Genomic DNA, 10471 nt, shown 5'->3' with positions numbered 1-10471 from the left:
AAAGGCCTCATGATGGAAAATGCTATCCACATCCAAAGAAAGAACTATGGAGTTTGAATGCAGATCGAAGCATACTATTTGCTATTTTTTTTTCTTCTGTTGTGTTTTGTTTCCTCTTTCTGGTAGTTCCTCCTATTGGTTCTAATTCTTACTTACAACATCACTAATGTGAAAATATGTTTAATAGGAATGTATATGTATAGACTATATCAGATTGCACGCCATCTTGGGGAGGGAGATGGGGAGGGAGGGGGAGAAAAATTTAAAACTCAAAAGCTTATGGAAGTAATTGTTGATAATTCAAAATAAAGTAATTTTAAAAAAGAAAAAGAAATATTCCTGGGTCCATTAGCTTCACTAGTGAGCAGGAATGCTCATTAGTCTTTGGACCACACTGAGAATCACAGGTATGGTAGTGGATATATTGGGTGCTGATGTTGGAGTCAGGAAGAAGTTAAGTTTGGTTCTTCCCTCAGATACTGAACTGTGTGATTATGCAAGTCACTTAAATTCTCTGTGACCCAGTTACATTGGGACATGTATCTAGATCTAGAATAGGGCAGTGAGGTGACTTGGTGGATAGAGTACCAAGCTTGAGTCAGGAAGACCTGACACTTATTAGCTCACTCTGTTACTCTGGGAAAGTCACTTAACCTCTGTTTACCTTAATCTACTGGGGAAGGAAATGGCGAACCATCCCAGTATCTTTGCCAAGAAAACCCCATGGACAGGATCATGAGAATCAACTGGACTGAATGACAGCAGAAGATGAAAGTGATCATAAGAATGATAATTAAATTATTATTTGAATAGCTAAGACTTTCTTGGTACTGAAAGTCACAAAAAAAACCTTCTTATAAATTTTGAAAGTGAATAGTAAAATACTTACATTTCCCGCCCATTTCCAGACATCTTGAATCCCCCAAAGGGACTTTGGGCATTTAAGGCGTTGTAACAATTGATCCTGAATGAAGAAAAGATGGGAAATTGTCAGTGGAATCTACTTAATAGTGAAAAAAGGCAATGGGCTAGTTACTCTTATAAAAAGAAAATGCATTTTTAGTAGGTAAAGAAAAATGATATGATTTAAATTTAATTAGATTTCCTGATTTAATGCAATTTAATTTAATTTAATTTAATTTAGCAAACATAAAGTACTAAGATACTTAGCACTGGGTATAAAAGTAGGGGTAGCTAGGTGGCCCACTGAATAGAGTGCCAGGCCTAGAGTCAGGAAGACTCATCTTCCTGAGTTCAAATCTGGCCTCAAACACTTGTTGTGTTGGGAAAGTCACTTAACCCTATTTGCCTCAATTTCCTCATCTGTAAAATGAACTGGAGAAGGAAATGGCAAACCACTCCAGTATCTTTGCCAAGAAAATTCCACTCGGGCTCACAAAGAATTAGACAGGACTGAACAAAAATGAGGATAAAAAGACAAAAGTTTTAAAATTCCTGCCCTCTGAGAGCTTATATTCTACTAAGGGCATACAAACTATAAGTTGTATAATAGATAAGATATTATAGATATCTTAAATAAGTTGTATAATAGATGAGATATTATAAGTTGAATAATAGATGTTATATATAAGTATATAGGAAGTAATTTCAAGAGGGAGAAGAGTCCTAACAACCAGAGGAATTAAGGAAGGCTTTGTGTAGGAAGTGCACTTGAGTTATGAGATGAAATTGCAAACACAAGGTACAGGGCATGTTGACTGAAATGGAAAATTCATGAAAGGATAGTAATGTGAAACAGGACTGGAAATGTGGGTGGGAACCAGATTGTGGAGAGATTGAAATGCTGAGAATGTAATTTTATCCTCGAAGCAACAGGTAGCTACTGAAGGTTTTTGAGTAAGGATGTAGATCATTGACATGGAGGAACCACCCAGATATAAAAAGGAACAGAAGTAGAAGATGGAGTGCTCTAATTGGGGGCTGGATTGCCTTTCTTTCTTTCCATCCTATCTGAGGAGTGTCAACATGACGAGGTTACTTCTGCAGGCAGTTAGTGCCAGGTCTGCCCACTAAAGCAGAGACTTGGAGCCAGAAAAAAAGGGAAAGACTCACCAAACAGTCCCAGCCTGCATCGCTGCTGACACTGTGAGTGCTTTGTTGATATCATTTGTAAAAACAGCAGCGACGAGTCCAAGGTCAGAATTGTTGGCTCGCTCTATAACTTCGTCCACAGTCTTAAACCTCAGGATTTCCTGAACTGGCCCAAAAATCTGCAACAAGGATGAAATGTTTTGCATTAAGCCATTTAAAGTGATTTTTTGATTGCTTTGCCACTATTTTGCCTGTTACCCCCCTCTATTTATTGATTTCATATATGTGTGTGTATGTGTACACATATACACACATACATATAGTGTATCATATGTATATTTATCACATAGATTGTATATATGTTTGTACATATGCATATACATATATACGTGTAATCAACAATATAAGGGTTTAATCAATACCTTTATTGATTCCCTTATTAAAACTTAATTCCAGCAGGACCATACAACAAAATATCCTAAACTTTCTAAGAACAAAATCAAATAAAGAGATTGACTCTGAAGTTTGTATAACATTCAGAATTTGGTTCCCTTGAGCACCGGAGGGCATGTGTGCCTTAGCACATGCACGAGTGTGTTTCTGTGATGCACATAGAAGACATACTCTCATGTTGTACTAAGGACCTCTCCAGCTTGAAAATTCTAGGATTTCCAAGCTCGGAAACCTCTATGTTACATATATGAAGAAGAAGCAGAGGACCAAATGAAGAGGTGGTTGATCCATTCCTGACCAGGGAGATGGATTCTTTGCTTCCCCTCTGTACACAAAGAGGAGCCTTTTTATTTTTATTTTTATTTTTTAAACAGTTAATGTCAGCTTAGTTCCTGACCTATAGGCTGGAAAATTAGTGCAATGTCAGGGCAGATTGGTATATGAGAAAGAATGATAGTCTTGGAGCCAAGAGTACATCACATCTATACTTGGACTCTCTGTGACTATGGACTCTATAAATCTGTTTCTTCTTCTGTAATGAAGGGAAAACAGTAACTATAGTAAGGCACAAATAAGATAATGTAAGCAAAGTATTTTGCAACATTAAAGCATTATATTCATATCTGTTATTATGAAAATGGGTATATTGACATTTGCATTACAAATCATGGCAGGATTATTGTGGGAAAAGTAGCAAACCTTAAAGTGTTTATGTAAATATGAGTTATTAAAAGTTAACTACCATGAAGATTATTATGGAAAACAAAGACCATAATTATTTGGTTTGCTCCATGGGATTCTATCTCGTCTACCCATCTCACAGCTAATTCCTTTTCTTTGGTTTCCAAACTATTTGTATTTGGAATGGCAGAGCATCAGTATTTGTATTACTTAAGCTATTAAAAAAAATAAATCCAGGAAATACAACATCTCAGACTTTCTGCTAAAGCACTCCAGAATGCAACCCTAGGGAAATCTCTGCCTCTCTTAACTGAGATATTGGGTACCTCTTCCTTGGCAATCCGCATGTCGTCGGTAACATTGGAAAACACGGTGGGCTCAATGAAAAAGCCCTTCCGGCCTAGTCCTTTGCCGCCACATTCCAGCTTGGCCCCCTCTGCCACGCCACTCTGGATGAGTTCAAGGATCTTGTTGTACTGTTTTTTGTCGATCTACAAAAAGAAATTACCTTGTCAACATAAGTAAGAAAGTCTGCTATGAAGATGGAAGTGGATAAATGAGTGTGGTATCAATCAATCAGTTGACAAGGATATATTAAGCACCTTCTATGTGCTAAATACTCTGTTGGATGCTAGCGATATAAAGACAGAAATGAAACAGTCCTTACCCTTATGTAGTTTATATTCTATTAAGGAAATAAGTGTGTGAGTGTGTGTGTGTGTATCTGTGTGTATGTATATGTTTATTTATAGGTATGTGTATATACATATTTCCATATGTGTCAATATACATGCACATATGTGCATTATGTATACATGTGTAGATATCTATATATATACATGTGAGTCCATATACATGTGTGTGTGTGCGTATGTGTGTCTTGAGGATTATCACTCAGGCAGTACAGACCTAAAGTAAATTTGAAATATCTATTCCTCAGTTTCACAAGTCTCCCCAGAGTTTTTATCTCCAGAGAGAGTATAACAGAAGTGAGAGGTGATCGTTTATATTTTGATTATGTGCTAATGAATTCTTACAGGTTGTATGTTTTAAGCATTTCTTTTTTGGAAGGAATAAATTTGGAAAGAATAAATAGCTGCCTTGTATTTGATATTTACTATTTTGTATATTGAATAAGTTCTCTAGAAAAGGCCCTGTCTTCCCCTTTTGGGGAGACCCTTCACAAGTCAAATCTGTGTTTTATTTGTGTTTTATTTAAGAGCTCATCTTTAATTCCCAGGTGGAAGCATAATGACAGAGAAAAAGAAGCCCCAAACCCCCTATTTGGGGTTTGGGTCCCCTAGAAATGGATCTGGGTACATTTGGATCTAAAACTAGGACCCCTTTGGGATGGGGGAGGAGAGGCAGGATCAGGGCTATAATACAAACAAAGTAAGTATAATCAAAATAAATACAAAGGATTTTTGGGGAGGATGAGGGGGTACTAACAGCTGGAGGATCAGGAAAGGCATCCTATGGAAAGTTCCTTCATTTGTACTTTTTTAAGTTCCTAGCTTTATGTCTAGGAACTGAGGGACCATATGACCTTAAAAATAATGGCCACCAGAAACATCCCTTAAAATAATAGGTAGTGGCCCTAAATGAGAGGGAGGCAGGCTGCTAGACCAAAAGGCAGCTAACTTACCCACTTAGGTTATTTACATGAAGAATAAGAAATCAAAACCAAATCAATCTTATGGAAAGCACACTGCTTGTTAAAGTGGCCGAAGACTTATAAAATGCTTTGTAAATTAGAAAGTGCTATTTAACTATGTGCTATTATTGTTGTTGAAATTATCAAGGTAGGCTTGCTTTGTGTGTATGAACAAGACTTTTGGAGGGTGGTATGCTTTTAAACTGTAGTTTTTTTATTGAAAAACAAACATTCAACTTGGAAAGGGCATGTTTTCTGTAAGTCCCTACAATACTTAGAGGGGAAAGTATGAAATGCTCACTTTTAAAGGCTAGTCACTAATCAGCATAGTCAGCTGAAGCTGGTTCTTATAAGATGACAGATTATTTATCTTAACAGTTCAGATAAAAGCCTTCCTTCACTTGAGGTTTGGTTTTTTTTTTCCACTTTTTTTTCTTCTTCGTTTTTGCTTGAATTGCCCTGATAAATTCCTGTATCTCCATTTCCCTTTGGCAGTAAAGACATAGTATATCTGTCCAGACCTAAAGCAACATTGGTCCTTATTAGAAGTTTTCATGGAACAACTGGCCCATTCTCATAGGTACTTCTGGGTCTTCTATAAAACCAGATCTCCATTTGGTAAAACTTCTCAGAGCAACACAACAGAGCTCACAGTCAAAGGATGTAACTCCATTCTCTAAAAGGGACATTCCCTATTTTCTCTACTTTTCTGCTCCCACCCACCCCACTCTTTGAAGGAATCATTTTTGATAGGAGACGTCAGAGAGAAATGCTGAGGAGCTCAATGCAAGATCCAGGTTCAAGTCTTACCTCTGATATCTGCTGGCTATGTAACTCTGGGCAACTCTCTATAAGTTGCACAGAATGTACAGACCTTGAATGTAGAGGGTATTCTCCATAACAGCAAAATCTCAGGTCCCAGTTCCTATACCTATCCCTTGCTATAAAATGCTATCACCATTCTCTACATTGCAATAAACTTGGTTGACATGCTTACCAACACATGCCAACCATGACTGATTTAACATTTACCTTCTGTAGGGCTGCACAGAGCCTTAGCACTCAGATAATGTTTAGGCTACAGTGGACTATATGCTTGGAGAACCATTCCATTCCTACAGATTCTATAGATCATTCCTATAGATTAGGGATTTGAACACCTAGCAACTCACTCCTCTTTGCTAGGCACTGGGCCAGGTGCTCTTATAGGCCTAAGCAATGCTTCACATCCTAACAAGTCCTCAGTGCTTTTAAGCAAGTCCTAACCCTTGCCTAAATGGTTGAAGAAGATAATTAGAAGGAATGATGCCCTTGTTTTGTTTTTTTTTTTTCAGAAGCAAAGACAGTGTTGAAGAAATTGCCAGAAATGAAGGCTATCCAAATGCTAATTTGAAAGGGAAAGACTTCTCCATGGCTGAATTTCTAGTCACATGCATGAAAACAAGCAAAGTTCTTTGTATGTTTGTAGAGAGAGAGCAAGTAAAGAAAAAGAGACTTAACATTGAGGGCCCTCCTTAGAATCGACAGCGGCTCTCTGCGGGTGCCTACGTAAAGAAATGAGAGATTTCTTATCACTTACCTGAGGGCCCTGTTCAGTGGTCGGGTCAAAAGGACTCCCAACTATTCGCCTCTTGGCACGCTCCACACTTCTTCGAACAAACTCCTCATAGATGGACTCTTCCACAAAAATGCGGGATCCTGCTGTACAGCACTGACCTTGGTTGAAGAACACTCCCTGGTGGGCCTGCTCCACAGCATAGTCCACTGTAAGATGAAAGTCGCCATTTTTTCTGTGTTGCTCTCATCCACTACATTCCCCACTAGTGAAGCCTACACCTGTGCCTTTTCCCCAAAGCACCCAATGCAATGCAATGCATGAGAGAAATGGGCGGGAAAGGCAACTGAGGTGAGATGTCAATGGAATTGGTGTTTGGTGCCCAACTGGTATCAAGGGGTAACTTTTTTATTTTTAATAGGAAAAGAAAAGAGAAAATGCCCTTCACTTTTTTGATAAACATATGTCATATAATGCCACTCATAATAATGATACCTTTGTCCTTATTCATTCCTTCAGCTGCTAAAGGAATAATGTTATCCAAGTTTCTATTAAATGGATGATATATCCTTTTGATAGAGGGAATAATTAAAACAGAGGGTGAACTTTTAGCTAGTTAAGGGACAAACTGGGAGGTTAAACAACTGGATTTTCTGATGAAATCGAGTAAGCAAAGATGTACTAAGTGTTTATATATGCCAGACACTGAATGGAAGAGGCAGCACATGATAGTGGGGAGGGCACTGGAGTAAGAGTCAAAAAGACCTGGGCTTAACTCCTGCTTTCAGACATTTATTAGCCACGTAAATTTGATCTTACTCCATTGATCTTACTAAGCCTCAGTTTCATCATCTGGGAAATGGGAGGGTTGGACCTGATGGCCTTCAAGGTCCATTCTGGCTAATGGCATGCTGGTAAATGTTTAACAACTATGTCTCTAGGGGAAAAAATGCATGCACAATCCCTTTAAATATAATCTGCATTAACATTTTCTCCATCGCTTTCTTAAGTCTAGAAATGAACTAAACAATAAATCAAGCCCCAGTTCATAGTATTTGTTGATTTCTAAGGTGTAAATGTTCACATTGAAAATATAACAATCAACTCTCACAAGCCAGTTTGAGTGGGCTCTAGTACACCTCAACTTCTAGCTTTAAATCTGTGATCCTATGACCACATCAGTTACGAAATCATCAACCCACTGATAAAACTGAAGATTAAAACAATGGGGCTACCATGTGAACAAAGAGATTCAATTTGTTCTTCTTGGTCCCAGAGGATAGAACTAGGAACAATTAGTAGAAGTTGAAAAAAAGGCAGATTTTGGATTTCTCCCAACAATGAGGGCTCTCTAAAAGAAGAATGGACCACCCTGGGAATCAGGGAACCCTTCATCAGTATGGGACTTCAAGAAGAAGCTGAGGGACCACCTGTTGGGGATTCTGTCAAGGGGATTCTTTTTCTGATACAAGTTAGAACACATGGTGTATGTGGTTCCTTTCAACTCTGAGGAGGCACAAAGATGAATTGGGGAAAATCTCCTTTCCTGGAGAGGCTTAGAAAAAAAGTAGGGCCCTCAGTGATCTAGGGTAGTTTAAATGTCACATGATTCAGAGGCATCACAAGGGTTTATTAATGTATCCCTAGGATTAAAAGTGGCCTCTTTTTATTCACTTGTTAATTCATAATGTTTCTCTCCTCTGCCTCTAATATAAAATAATTTTCTCTCCAAGACAACCAGGATCCAGCTAAGGATGCTTAGCTTCAAAGACCAGGCTCTTAGTAGCTTTTTTAAAAATAGAGATAAAAAAGAAGAGAAGAGAAGAAGAGAGGAGAGGAGAGGAGAGGAGAGAAGAGGAGAGGAGAGGAGAGGAGAGAAGAATACAGAAGAGGGGAGGGGAGAAGAAAAGAGGAGAGAAGAAAGAAAGGAGAGGAGAGGAAAGGAGAGGAGAAGAGACAGAGCTTATGTGTAACTGTCCTGGAAAATGTGTAAAATCTGTAGATGACTTACAATCAGCATCTGCAAAAATAATATTGGGACTCTTCCCTCCAAGCTCCAGAGTTACTCTCTTCAAATTACTCCTTCCAGCTGCTTCTTGGATCAGTTTTCCAACCTGAAAGGGAAGAAAGTGGAGAAAGGTTTAACATGCACTATCATCAGAGAGTTGGCAGCCATAGCCTGCTACGCACAGCAATTGGCTGTAGCAGTAAATAAATAATCATGTATTGAAGACTTACTGGTAGAATAACACAGAGATAGCTCACAGGGCCTTGCCCAGAAGAGGACAGTAGACAAGATAACTTAACTTGTCAATGAAGGATTTTTTTTAGGTCTTTAAGGTCTATGGAAATATCTCAGAGAGTTGGTTTACTATCATAGCTGGAATGAACAGGAAAAAGAGAGGAGGGGAGGGGGTTCTAATCTGGTACCTTGAACACTGAGTGATCTTCTCTCTGAGTAACTGGCATGCATGCCATGGCCCAAATTAGCACAGTGAAATTTCTAAACTTGGATCATGGCCTTGGTATTCAGATTTTGGCCTTTAAAGAAAGCCAAACTACTCTCCGTTTGATATCAAAGGCAACTACATGTCCAACTACGGATGGATGTAAAACACATTATTCAAATGTTCTTTTTAAAAATGCCACGTATTACAATAAACTAATGAAAAAGACAGTGAAATGCTGTGTAATTAAAATGGGCAATCCTAGACCTAAAGAAGAAACGAGAAAATGAACTTTTCCTTTCCTTGAGGTTTGTGGGCAGGAGAATACTATAGTGTATAATGTTGCATAAGCAGTCATGAGGTTCCCAAGAAAGTTGGTCTTGGCATCCTTGAAGGTCCTCTCACAAGACACTCCATCTCCCAGCTTCATGAATGTTTACTTGCTGTCCCCCATGCTTGGAATGCTCTCGCTCCTCATCTCTGCCTCCTGGCTTTCCTAGCTTCCTTCTTCTCCCAGCTAAAATCCCACCTTTCTCAATCTCCCTTAATGCTAATACTTTCCCACTGAAGTTATCTCCAATATATCATACAGATAGAAAGATATCTTGTTTGTATATAGTTATTTGCATGTTGTCTCTCTCATCTGACCATAAGTCCCATGAGAGCAAGAACTGGTTTTTGTTTCTTTTTGCCTTTCTTTTTATCCTCAACATTTAGCACAGTGTCTGGCATATAGTAGGCTATTAATAAATGCTTATTGACTGACCATTACAAGGGATGGCTTACTGATTGGGAGAAGAGGGGGGAAAGGAGGTCTAAATAGAAATGACTGGACATAAAAATAAAAGACATCAACAAAACATTTTTTTAAAGTCAAGGATTAGAATGTGATTCCTTTAATATAATCTTAGGACTGAAAAGAGGTCATCAAATACAGCTCCTGCCTCTAGGTAGGACTGCTTAAAAGAACTCCAGACAGCTCTAGGGCTACTTTTAATATTAAACTATAGTCCTATACTACTTATCTAGAATCTGACCTAAGTAACTGGAAATGGATTTGAAGGTGAGAGTTGGCAAAAGAATAGCCATAAATAAAGCTTGAATGAGTGCTGTGGTTGGTCAGGTTGGTGACCAGAAGACTAGAAAAATAGTTTGTTTCAGGTACTGGGTTGCAAAAGATGGGAGAATCAAGAAAGAATGGAAATATAAAAAAGTTGGTGTTGGTAGAAACTCATGGAAAGGAAGGCAAATGGACAGAACAACAAAGAGATATGGGGTAGAGGTAAACTATAGCAAATAGAGGCAGTGTGTCAGTCAACTAGAATTTATTAAGCATTTACTGTGTGTCAGGCATTGTGCTAAAACTGGGGGTTGAAAGAAAGGCAAAAAGAAGTCCCTGATCTCAAAGAGCACCCCCTCTAATGGGAGGAGACAATATGCAAACAACCATGCAGAAACAATTTATATAAAGGATAAATTGTGAGTGTCTGAAGGGAAAGAGCACTGGCTTTTCATTCAGAGGATCTGGGTTCTGCTACTTACTTTGCTATTTGCTATCTCAAGTGAAATAATGCATGTAAAGTGTTTTACAAACTTGAATACACTATATAAATGGCAGCTATTGTTATT

At 38.4% G+C, this 10471-nt stretch overlaps 1 protein-coding gene across 1 annotated transcript; it reads right to left on the bottom strand.

The window, feature by feature from the left end:
- Positions 1–885: 885 nt before the first annotated feature.
- On the bottom strand, positions 886–8509 carry LOC114033442 (retinal dehydrogenase 2; the record flags this gene model as incomplete). The annotated part of the gene is made up of 5 exons (XM_027848940.1): positions 886–964; positions 2074–2231; positions 3513–3677; positions 6420–6604; positions 8407–8509. Coding segments are annotated over 5 exons (690 nt in total), but the record flags the coding sequence as incomplete, so codon positions are not given.
- Positions 8510–10471: the final 1962 nt, after the last annotated feature.

This window comes from Vombatus ursinus, unplaced genomic scaffold (genome assembly GCF_900497805.2).
Source record: "Vombatus ursinus unplaced genomic scaffold, bare-nosed wombat genome assembly UNPS02007197.1, whole genome shotgun sequence".
Classification (NCBI taxonomy): domain Eukaryota; kingdom Metazoa; phylum Chordata; class Mammalia; order Diprotodontia; family Vombatidae; genus Vombatus; species Vombatus ursinus.
This window is presented reverse-complemented; position numbering and strand designations above follow the sequence as displayed.